The 12,115-nt window shown below is 49.1% G+C and overlaps 1 protein-coding gene across 1 annotated transcript; it reads right to left on the bottom strand.

Moving 5' to 3' along the window:
* Positions 1 to 3,824: 3,824 nt before the first annotated feature.
* Positions 3,825 to 10,839, bottom strand: ormdl2 (ORMDL sphingolipid biosynthesis regulator 2). Its single transcript, XM_056274255.1, has 4 exons — positions 10,804 to 10,839; positions 8,342 to 8,515; positions 6,295 to 6,446; positions 3,825 to 4,689 (listed from the first exon to the last, which is right to left on the bottom strand). Exons 2-4 carry the CDS (start codon positions 8,513 to 8,515, stop codon positions 4,554 to 4,556), a joined length of 462 nt encoding a protein of 153 aa, XP_056130230.1. The 5' UTR covers positions 10,804 to 10,839; the 3' UTR covers positions 3,825 to 4,553.
* Positions 10,840 to 12,115: the final 1,276 nt, after the last annotated feature.

The following is a 12,115-nucleotide window of genomic DNA, read 5'->3' as shown; positions in this document are numbered from 1 at the left end:
CAAATGTAGGGGTTAAAAATCCTGCAGAGTGATTTTTCTTGGTTTTCCCGCCTTTCGCTCCGCCGCCGTTACTTCCTGTAAACTGACGCGGGATTCGACAGAAGTCTCGCGGCCGGGGGCGGCCCCCTAGTTACAGCGCGTGCCACACGGTCACATGGCAACAGAGGGTCACAGCGTCGTCGCCGGGTCCGCCCCAGCCGGCAGGCGGCCTTCATTGTGTGTCGTCCTCTCCCATTTCCTGTCTGACTCAACTGTCGCTTTCTAGGAAAGGTAAAAAAAAAAAAAAAAACTCACGTCAAGTCGGTTTCATTTGTAAAGCCCAATACCACTAATTACAAATTCACCTCATGAAACAAACACAAAAACGACTCCATAGGTCGTTTGTACAAGCAGGTTATCACGACCTATACACCCCGTTTACACTTGGTTTTAAAATGCGTTTTTTGGGATCGGATCACAAGTGGACGGCGCTAAATACAAGTGTAAACCACCTCCAAACCGTTTTGTGAACCGGCTCCTCAAACCACTTGCCGAGGTGGTCTGGGACGCGTTGGACCACGTGTCTTTTGTAGCGGAAACGCTATGCGTCCTGACGCGTCCCCGACGAGGACGGAACAGGAAAATACGTCATCGATGCAGGATGTGGTGGTTGTTAGGGTAACAGCGCGCCAACTTTAGACAAAATGGAGGGAGGGGAGAGTGTACGTGGTTGGAGCACAGGTGACACGAGACGCCTAATCACCACGTGGGCAGAAGACTCAGTGCTGTCAGTCTCAACAGCTGGAGCAGTCCGGACATGTATATTAGTGCTTGAAACATCTTCACACGTTAGCTCTCGTTTTCACAGCCAGTCGGCAAACCTGGCGCTTGACTGAGGCCCTTTGACCTCGCGGCGGATGTGACGTACACAGTAACGAAATCTTCTTCGGGGTACCGAAAGCCCCTCTGACGGCGGAGCGGAATTAAACCGCCGTTCTTGCAGTCCGCTCGTCGTGCGGCTGGGAGGGTCTGTATCCCAGACTCGCCGTAACCGGTCACGGCCAGAGCGTCCACGGGGTGAGGCCTTCATTAGGCCACCCTTACCCGAGGGAGAGCGGGCGTAGATCGGTGTAGTGTTGGGGGACTCGTCGTTCTCCAGCGACCCCTCTGGCCTCTCCGGGCGCCTGCAGCCAAGCGACCGAAAGCGTCCTCCCTACGTGTCCTTCGCGGCCTGAAGGTGACGCAATATCCATGCGAGGAGGCTTCAGCGTTTTTGTTTTTTTTTTATATTTTTATTGAACATTGTTCATATTCATGTACAGAATCTTGAAGAAATTCATTATAAGTACGTAGAGATTGAATGTCACATGACCAATATACGGTAACGTATTATGACAATAAGGGTAGGAGGCCTCAAGCGTGTAACACTAGCGAGCGCGGCCGACGCGAGTCGGAAGGAAGCTGGTGTTACGACTATCTCCTTCCTGTGGAAACGTGAGCCAGGGGAGTTACTGGACTAGAGTTCCGGCCATATGCCGCTGGGTTAATCGGGCGAGATAAGGAGAAAAACTAGAAATACATTAAGAATAAAAAAAAAGTAACGAAATCTGATCACAAGTGGTCAGCAGGACGCGTTTGGAGACGCATGATAGGCACAGGTGATGTGATCGCCCATTTTAAAACCAAGTGTAAACAGGATGGTAGTTACGTTTTAAGCTACTTCCTGTGTATTTCTAACACGTTATGTAATGTAAACTACTAATAAGACCCGTTAGCCCCTAGCTAACGGATCTGACCCTTTAGCCGAGCGGTTAGTGATGTCGCCTTGTGGCGCAGAACACCCCGTATCGAATCCCGCACCGGGCAAAAAAATAACCGATTACAAAAGCAAACTTTAATGTCACATAGTGACATAGTAATGTCCACGCTAGCTGACTTTCTAACTTTTGGCTAACGTTGAGTTAGCTCTTATTCATAAGTAAACATACTGCCAATAGCAATCTTAGTTACTGTAACCGGTTATTTTGTTGCCCGGTGCGGGATTTGATGCGGGGTGTACTGCACCACAGGGCGACGTCACTAACCGCTCGGCTAAAGGGTCAGACCCGTTAGCTAGAGGCTAACGTGTCTTATTAGTAGTTTACACTACTATACTAGACGGCGAAACGACACAAAAACGCACTGACTACATATTTTATTATCAAATTGTTTAAAAAAACCTACAACGCACAGAGGCGACAAGTATATGTGGCATATCTCCTGCCGCCGGTAGGGGGCGCTAATTTAGGAAACGCTCCCGTGGGTCGTATTTGAGAACAAACGACCTAGTCTGGTCGTATGGGTTGGAGGACTTGTTACTTCAGTGAGGCATTTCCAATGAAGATGTCACTGTTAAGACTTGCTATGTGGCTTTTTCAACAAATTTAGGATGGATTGGTGTATTTGGGGCACGGTGGCCCAGTGGTTAGCGCGGTCGCCTCACAGCAAGAAGGTCCTGGGTTCGAGCCCCGGGGTAGTCCAACCTTGGGGGTCGTCCCGGGTCGTCGTCGTCTGTGGGGAGTTTGCATGTTCTCCCCGTGTCAGCGTGGGTTTCCTCCGGGGGCTCCGGTTTCCTCCCACAGTCCAAAGACATGTAGGTCAGCTGAATTGGCCGTACTAAATTGTCCCTGGGTATGAATGAGTGTGTGTGTGTGTGTGTGTGTGTGTGTGTGTGTGTGTGTGTGTGTGTGTGTGTGTGTGTGTGTGTGTGTGTGTGTGTGTGTGTGTGTGTGTGTGTGTGTGTATATGGGCCCTGTGATGGCCTGGCGGCCTGTCCAGGGTGTCTCCCTGCCTGCCGCCCAATGACTGCGGGGATAGGCTCCAGCATCCCCGCGACCCTAAGAGCAGACTAAGCGGTTCAGATAATGGGTGGATGGATGGATAGATGGTGTATTTGGGGTAGGTGGTGTATTTGGGGGGGGGGCATCATGCCTGAGCACTTAACTTGGTGTCGCACATTGAAACATGCGACTCGTTGCTCATCAACGAGTTGTATATGTATTTCAAAACATGTGAAGTTGGTTCACCTGGCTTGAGTGAAATGAGGCGAATTCAAAGAACTCGTGTCTGCATAACAGAAATTGCAGACCGTAAAAGTGGAAGCAGAACTTAGGAAAACCGTGGTGACCAACGATGACATAATTTCCTCCTGGAACGTCGGTTGCAGCTTATTATCAATCAACTACTTTAAGATGCAGGTTCTGATAATTGATTTGTTTTCAACATTCCCTTTTTTCAGTTTCACCTAGTTTCGGGAACGTCTAGACACTTCCCCCCTAGCTGTTCTCACCCCAGCACCGGCCGCTTCACGTTATCTGGGTGGCTTCTAAAAGTCAGGAAAGCCAAACACTGTGGCAATGTTTACACTTCATCCCCTGTGGAGGCGAGGAGTCCCCGCCTATCACAAAACATGTTTCAAACAGCGGGCAGACCAAGACCTATTTGCATGTGTTTCCCGTGCACATGGATTAGCATGTTGTCAGACACCGCAATGCAAACATGACAAAGCTCAACTCTGGAGAAGAGGGGGGGGGGGAATCCCTCGGATCTATGGACACAGTCACAACACGGCCCCCAACAAGGGGCTTCATGTAAAGTGTCTGGAGTTCCCCACAGCTCATAATCAGGCCCACACTTCTATCAGTTAGTGTGATTCATGGCCCCCCATAAAACCTCGTCACGAAAGTAATGCTGTGTTGCAGCTCGAGGCACTAGTTTGGCTAAATAAACATGACAGCACATTTAAACCGTGATCTGCATTCACAAACTGTTAAATTCGTGAGTAAACATGCCCAGCAGTGAATCAAGCAGCACGGTACATCATTTGAACTTGGAAACAACATGGATGAAAAATATTTACTACTGACACATGACCACATGAATGGAAATCATCGGATGTGACAGAGAAAAGAGAAAATGAAACCTTGCAGGGCACCGCAAAGGGCACGGTTAGTCTTTCGACAATTAGGGAACCGGCACGCTGCCATAATAAACACAGTCACACACAACCTCGTGAAATGGCACGGTCAAGTACCTCACAGTTTTTAAATACTCACAGCCAGTGCAGTTTGGATAAGAAAAACTAAAAGCTATGTCTGAGACTAGAGGATGCTGTTCTTTTCCAATGTACTTTTGACAGAAAATAAATCCACGACTTATCCCCCAACTTTACACAGGATGCCATCTAAACTCTGCTCTTTCTAGAAAGCAACAGTTTGCAGTCTCTAGTGCCGGTTTGGTGCCCGGCGATTAGCAGATATACAACAGGAATGTCAAATGTAGAAAAGTGAAGTAGGACATCAGACTAATTCAGTAACCTATAGCACATCATCATACACAACAGCTCAGTACAGCAGTGCATTTTGGTTCATTCAATTCAGGGCCACACGAGGCAGTATAAACTTCATAGATCCCTCCATCACAGAGTCTGGATAGTTATAGGACGCGTCAGATTGATTCTCCTCTTCTTCATCGCTAACCCTGAGACGTTTAGTCCACTGAAACTGAATGCTAGGATCCAGCGTGAGTCGCTTGTGTCAGTATTTGTTGATGCCAAATATCCGTACTCCGTGGAACTGAGGCAACTTTGGAAGCAGCACACTGAGTAGGGAACTTGTGTTGACGAGGAAATGAGTGGCATCGTATTTCGTGTAGAAACTGGCAAGAATATACCTGGAGAGGAAGAGATAAACAGTCTACATTTAGTATCGACACCCAATACCATCACGTTCAAACACAAAATATGCACAGAAAATACACAGCCTTGTGAGTATTCATATTTAAAAGTCCAAGTACTACAGGATTGTGAGATTTAACCGGCGTGTTCTGCAAACTTGTACCTCAGCGTAAAGGGCTAGTTCGGATCTTTTTAAAGACCACTTTTATATAACAAAGACTGTTGAGGTTGTCGATTGGTAGATTTCGTTTTCGCGTTTGTCCGTCCTGTACTTCCTACCGGGTACAACGCTAACCAGCATGTGTAATGCACGTGGACTTGGACAATTCACCCAAAACAGCCAACATGCAGTGGCAAGTCTACCTTGACCAGTTCAAAATGTTAAAAGTCGTGTTCGTGACAAATGCCTTAATGGGCCGATATGCTTTGCTTTGCACTTTTTAAGTGACCCTTTTTAAAACCGAGGGAGAATCCAACAGATGTCCACGTCGACGTGTGTTGTGATGTAGCTGGCTAGCAGGAGCCGTGTGTCCAGTGTGAAGTATCAGATGGACAAATGGGAAAATGAAACCTACCAATCAATAACACTATTGGCTACCGAAAAACAGGGGGAGACCTGAACAATTCTAAACGATCCCTTTGTAGGGAACTGTATGACCTGGCCGATAAAAAAACTAGACTTAAGTCAGTTGTCGTGGTGCCTGAATTGATGAATGAATTACGTTGAGTTTTGGGACAGATGACAATCTTTTTTATTTATCTTTTAAAAAAAAAATCACTTGTACCCTTTTGTCTTTTGCGGAGGCACCTGAATTTCCTCTTAGGTATGAGCAAATTACCTCCAGTATTTACAGCACATGTGCATTGTAACTATCTAACGACTGGAAGAGACATCCCAGGATGCACTGGGGCACATCGTCGGTGATGTTTCCTGAGGTCCTCGGGTCTTTCGGGTCTTTCAACATCACACGCCCTCGCTCAGGCGACCCAGCCAGGGTCGATCAGGCCCTGGCTTGTGTCCCAGCAGCACTGGCCCACAGATCACTCCTTCTGGTCCAAAGCCATCTGCAGGCCCTGTCTGCAGCCTCCATGGGAAGACGTGATGGCTTTCCTTTTAGCAGCCCCAGTGATGCTAACCATCTCAAAAGATGTCACACTGAAGGTACAATCTGCAAATGACGCACACAGCAGCCATCTGCCGTTGTTTTGGTCGGACTTTGTAAACGTGCGCTTCAATGACTTGCGAATGAGAAAACAAGCCAATGCATAAATTTCCCTTCTTTCTGAGGCTTTCCCGTTGTGTCCATTTCTCAAACAAATACATGACGGAGACCTAATGCCTAGATAGGTGTGGTTTCTGGCTGTCAGTAGAGTGCTCGTGTTGTCGCAGTACTGCACAAGGCCGTGGCGGCGCATGACATTACAGGTTGCACCTTTAAGTCCTGTTAAATTATTCGGTCACAGAAACACTTGATCGGCTAAACGTCTCGAACTGGTGCTGCGGCACCACTTGGCCCGCCGTATCTTCTTCTTCCGAGACTTGCAAACCGATCGCCATCGTTTAGAGAGCAGTCTTCCCTGCAGGCGGAACATATACTTACAGAACGATGGGCGAGATGGTGAGGAATTTGCGAGAGGAAGTGAACTGGATGCCGTAGTCCATTTGCTCCCAGTGCGTGAGCAGGCGAGCTTTACCCTGATCTGGCGTCTCAAACGGGGTTCCCTTAACTGTGTGCAGGAACAAGTACATCGCCTGTGGAGGACAAAACACATCCAACGTGAATATGAACTCACCTTGACCGCAAACATCAGAAACGGCAATTTGTACGGTAAATCTATGCTCAGTTTGCCAGTGCAATGCTGATGTGACCAAGTGTTTAAATGTCTTTTCTTCGGGGGTGTCCGAGTAGCGTGGCGGTCTATTCCATTGCCTACCAATATGAGGATCGCCGGTTCGAATCCCCGTGTTACCTCCGGCTTGGTCGGGTGTCCCTACAGACACAATTGACTGTGTCTGCGGGTGGGAAGCCGGATGTGGGTATGTGTCCTGGCCGCTGCATTAGCACTTCCTCTGCCCGGTAGGGGCGCCTGTTCGGGGGGGAGGGGGAACCGCGTGATCCTCCCACGTGCTACGTCCCCCTGGCGAAACCCCCCACTGTCAGGTGAAAAGAAGCGGCTGGCGACTCCACATGTCCTGGAGGAGGCATGTGGTAGTTTGAGGGGGGTGGAGCAGCGACTGGGACGGCTCGGAAGAGCGGGGTAATTGGCCAAGTACAACTGGGGAGAAAAGGGGGGGGGGTCTTTTCTTTGGCTTAAGGGACTCGGCCCGTGTGGCCTATGAAGCGGTTTATTTAAAAGAAGGTTGGATGGAGAGAGTAGGTCGTAGGTCGGAGATGGTTTGGGTAAAATCTTTTAACACCCTTATTTTCTGTTTTGTTTGGGGGTCATTGTATTATTATGTGTTGTTCCGGGGGCGGGGGGGGGGGTATGCGATTATTGTTGATACAATTTTTCCATTCTATACCCCCCCCCCCCTCTTTTTCCCCAATTGTATCTGGCCGATTACCCAATCACCCCACTCTCCCGAGCCGCCCCGGTCGCTGCTCCACCCCCTCTGCCGATCCGGGGAGGGCTGCAGACTACCACATACCTCCTCCCATACATGTGGAGTCGCCAGCTGCTTCTTTTCACCTGACAGTGAGGAGTTTCACCAGGGGGGCGTAGCGCGTAGGAGGATCACGCTACCCCCCCCCCAGTCCCCCCCCCCTGAACAGGCGCCCCGACAGACCAGAGGAGGCGCTAGTGCAGCAACCAGAACACACACCCACATCCGGCTTCCCACCCGCAGACACGGCCAGTTGTGTCTGTAGGGACGCCCGACCAAGCCGGAGGCAACACGGGGATTCGATCCTTTCTATAATTTTTACTGTGGGGTGTTACAAAACTCACTGTGTATTAGAACTTCCCCTTTTTTAATCGTAATGCTGTGTAAAAACTCGACAATCAAAGTCTAAAAAAAATGTCTTTACGCATGCCCAACAATCCAGGTAAGGGAAATCGCAGAGAGGTGACTCAGTTCAACCGGGCACGATGTGCAACGTGTGCTGTGAGAAGTGTTTCATCACTCTTCTGGGTGACCTCATGTAAGTGATCTCTTCCCGAGTCCTCTGTGAATTGGGGAAGAGATCACTTACATGAGGTCACTCGGAAGAGTGATGAAACACTTCTCACAACACACGTTGCACATGGTGTCCGCATGAACTGAGTCACCTTTCTGCGATTAAAAAGGAAATAATTATGGGGCACACTGGCGGCCTGTCCAGGGTGCCTCTCTGCCTGCTGGGATAGGCTCCAGCATCCCTGTGACCTCGAGGGCAGGATAAGCAGTTCGGATAATGGACGGATGGATGGAACCTTACATTTCGTAAATTCCCTTAGTTTCGTGTTAGATTTTCCATACACGGGAGCGCCAAAACAATCATTTAGAGCAGACTGTTTGAGCCAATAACCATGTTATTCAAACAGCGTTAGTGTAGGGATGATTACGCCCCAACGACTTGTGACCGTGACCGCTGTAAGAGGTTTCCGTTATAAACGACCAGCCAGGCCGGTGCTGCGGTTGAGCTCTGTGAAGGCTTTTCCACTGACCAGATTGTGGATGACGTTGGTGAGGGTCCAGACCAGAGGCACGGTGAAGAAGGGGATGCTGAGCAGGACAATGTGCAACACGACGGTCAACAGCAGGTAGGCCAGCCATATCCCTCTGCTGTTCATCACCCGGGTGTTGGGGTTCACCTCGCTGTGAGCTACGCCCACATTCATCTGGACAAAAAAAAAAGACAGACCGCATGAATATCACAAGAAAATAATTGTTGAATCGATTCTCTAAATAGAGGTCCACCTCCTCCAGCTACAGAGGGCCTCCGGTGACACTGCATATAGCTGCTTTGACGGCTGCATCCTAAATATCCTGCAAGTCGGGGGCGGCACGGTGGCCCAGGGGTCAGCGCTGTTGCCTCACAGTCCTGGGTTCGAACGCCCGGCCGTCCCAGGTCCTCTCTGTGTGGAGTTTGCATGTTCTCCCTATGTCTGCATGGGTTTTCTCCCGGGTGCTCCGGTTTCCCCCCACCATCAAAAAGACATGCATGTTAGGGTTAATACTCCTGCCTGTGCCCCTGAGCAAGGCAACGGAAAGAAGAACTGGAGTTGGTCCCCCGGGCGCTGCAGCTGCCCACTGCTCCCGTACAGTAGGATGGGTTAAATGCAGAGAACACACTCATTGTAACCCGTACAATGAGGAAATAAAGTGGCTTGTAAGTCAGTACATATTCCCACCCTCATGCCAAACACAAGACCTGTTCTATTGTTTCGAGCGGAGCTCTGCGGTTCACTCGCCTCTCAAGCCGGAGGCATCTGTCTGACGAGACTCGGTTTATTATTAGCGGGTCATTACTTCCAGGAAAGACACCGTTCACTTGGCTGATCACGCGGCGTGGGTGTGGTATACAGTCAACTTACGTTACTGCGTCGTGACGTAGGATTTAGTAACTACACAACATGTCAAGATCACGGCGCCGACTACACATGCGCCGCTATCGCTTCTTCACCGCCGATACCGATTCCAAGGACGAATCTTTAATTAGTGGCCAGTACCGATTACTGGGCCGATCCGCTCCTGCTGCAGCAGTGCAGATTCAGATGGTTATTTTGGGGCCCATTATCAAAATAATTGAGATAAATTGGTTTTTTTCTCCAACACTGAAGAAAACACGGGCTTCCATACGCCATTGGACTTCAGTCTAGGGTGAACTCTTCAAAACCGATACTCCATCTGAGCCTGGTATCACCCCGGTGTCTGACAAACAGTATCGGTATTGGTGCATCCCTAGTGCCAACAGTTTTGTCTTTCTCTGAGTATCCGTGTGCCTGGTGGTAGAAGGAAGTTTGGCATGTTTGCATGAGGAAGAGGACACATCTGCGGAGGATATGAAGCGCCGCATTAAAGCCTCCAGGCTGAACTAGCTGAATTCTTCCAGCTCCACCAGCTCCAACAGCTCCCACCAGTCTGCAACCGGTCTACCGTGACACGGTTAAGTCGTCTCATCGGAGCGCGTCTCCATATTTCTACAACACATATCTCAGTATGTCTGCAAAATTAAGGTAGTTTCAAGGATCTTTGTGCTGAAAGACACATAATCACCCCTGGATAGCCACCGGTACCCAGTTTGACCAGTATCCTCACATACGAGATGGTTTTGCCCATCGGCTGCCGCAGGCCCTAATCTGCAGGTGAAGATGGAGGAAAAGCGTTTCAGCAGGCAAGAAATAACGTGCCCTTCACTACTGGATCTCTGCCCTGGCCACACGGCCACTGGAATGCGGATTTGGCAGGATTAGTATGAAAGCATCCATAGCATGGACCAGACGTGTTTCCCTCATCTGGGGCAAAGACGCTGTGGGCCCAATTATTGTACCCCATAAGAATCTAGTTCCCATCGCGTGTAGCGCAAGAGACGTTCATTTTTCTTTTGTTATTCATTAATTATGTTTTTACCTCCTTTGTTTTAAATCGATGCAGTTTTAGAAACGAGGCAGCACTCAGTTGGTTAGGTGACGTAGGAAGACAGCAACCACGCTCCGCTTGCTCCCTGCCGCGACGCCGCGGGTCTCTGGGGTACACATTATCTGGGGGGTACAACGTGTGGCAAAACACCGTCCGCCCAAGTCGCTTCACCAACCAACCACGCGTCGCTAACTCAGAAGACGCTCGGACGCCCCCCCCCCCCCCGATGTCGCGGCTGTCAATGAAGGGGGGAGGGGGAGGGGGCGATAAATAAACTTCAAATTAAAAGCGGGGCGATAAATAAAAACTTCAAATTAAAAGCGGGGCGTAAACGTGTCGCATCGAAAATACGCACGGCGCGCTCCGCCGTGGCCCATCCGGGGGGACGTCGCGGACGTTTGACCTGAACTCGAGCCCCCGCGGGGACTAAAGTCACGGCTGAGAAGATTAACACCACCACCCCCACCCCCACCCACATCGTGAATCAATACACTTTTTGTCTAAAACGAGGTTAAAAGCTTTCCCTTTCGCAGAGGACAGAACTCACCTTTCTCACTGGCGCTCACCAGGAAGTGCTTTCCGACGTTTGACCACGCCTTCGTTGGTTTTGGATTACATCTACGCTTGGATTACATTTGGATTACTTTTGGATTACTTTTACATTTTTGGCCGTTTAGCAGGCGCTTTAACCCAGAGGGGCTTTACAACGGAGTCAGAAATGGGGGCAGATTAACTAATGTGCTGCCAGCTAGCGTCACAGAGCGTTACGTAGTAATGACATCACAGTAGTACTACATGGAGCAGTGGTCTACATTGGCTACATAGTAATCAAATCACAGTAGTACAATATGAAGTAATGGTAGTATATTTGCTGCATAGTAATTGTATCATAGATGTGCAGCATGAAGCTGCAGTAGTAGTAATACATTTGCTCCATAATAACCATATTAAAGTACTAATAAGTGAAGTAGCTGTAATAGTAGCATTACATTTGATTTATAGTAATCATTTCATATGAAGTACTATATTTTCTTTATAGTAATAATACAGTAAGGCTATATGACGTAGTGGCAGCACATTTGCAACGTAGTAATTATACCAGAGTAGTACTAAGCGAAGTAGTAGTAGTACTATATTTTCCTAGTAATCAGATCATAGTAGCACTTTGTGAAGTAGGGCGGCATGGTGGCGCAGTGGTTAGCACAGTCGCCTCACAGCACGAAGGTCCGGGGTTCGAACCCCGGGGTCGTCCAACCTTGGGGGTCGTCCTCTGTGTGGAGTTTGCATGTTCTCCCCCTGTCTGTGCAGGTTTCCTCCAGGTGCTCCGGTTTCCTCCCGCGGTCCAAAGACATGTAGGTCAGGTGAACCGGCCATACTAAATTGTCCCTAGGTGTGAATGTGTGGGCCCTGTGATGGACTGGCGGCCTTGTCCAGGGTGTCTCCCCGTCTGCCGCCCAATCGCTGCTGGGATAGGCTCCAGCATCCCCGCGACCCCACTTGGGGCAAGCGGCTTGGATAATGGATGGATGGACTTTATGAAGTAGTGGCAGCACATTTGCTACAAAATAATCATACCATAGTAGTTCTACATGAAGTGGTAGTCGTAGTACAGCTCCCACATAGTAATCATATCATATTAGTACTTTACAAAGTATTAGCAATAGTACATTTGCTTCTCCAAAGGAATTGAATCGAGTGCAACTGGACTTGGTATATATCCGTGAAGGCGTTTCGCCTCTCGTCCAAGAGGCTTCATCGGTTCATTCGCTTCATAGTAATCGTATCATAGCCAAGGCAGTACATTTAATGTCGAGTACATCTTGGTTCATCAAGAGGCGGTGAATGGGAGAATCAAAGTG

The sequence above is a fragment of the Lampris incognitus genome, chromosome 2, assembly GCF_029633865.1.
Source record: "Lampris incognitus isolate fLamInc1 chromosome 2, fLamInc1.hap2, whole genome shotgun sequence".
Lineage (NCBI taxonomy): Eukaryota > Metazoa > Chordata > Actinopteri > Lampriformes > Lampridae > Lampris > Lampris incognitus.
Note: the sequence above shows the minus strand (reverse complement) of the source record. Positions and strands in the feature narration are given on the sequence as shown.

Bases quoted from the DNA above. Each gene is read 5' to 3' on its own strand.
- ormdl2 (XM_056274255.1), bottom strand. From the start codon at position 8,515: ATGAATGTGGGCGTAGCTCACAGCGAGGTGAACCCCAACACCCGGGTG. The intron at 6,447-8,341 runs GTCAGTGGAAAA...TGTCCTCCACAG, and splicing joins CCAACGTCATCCACAATCTG to GCGATGTACTTGTTCCTGCA. The intron at 4,690-6,294 runs GTAAGTATATGT...CTTCCTCTCCAG, and splicing joins ACCATCTCGCCCATCGTTCT to GTATATTCTTGCCAGTTTCT.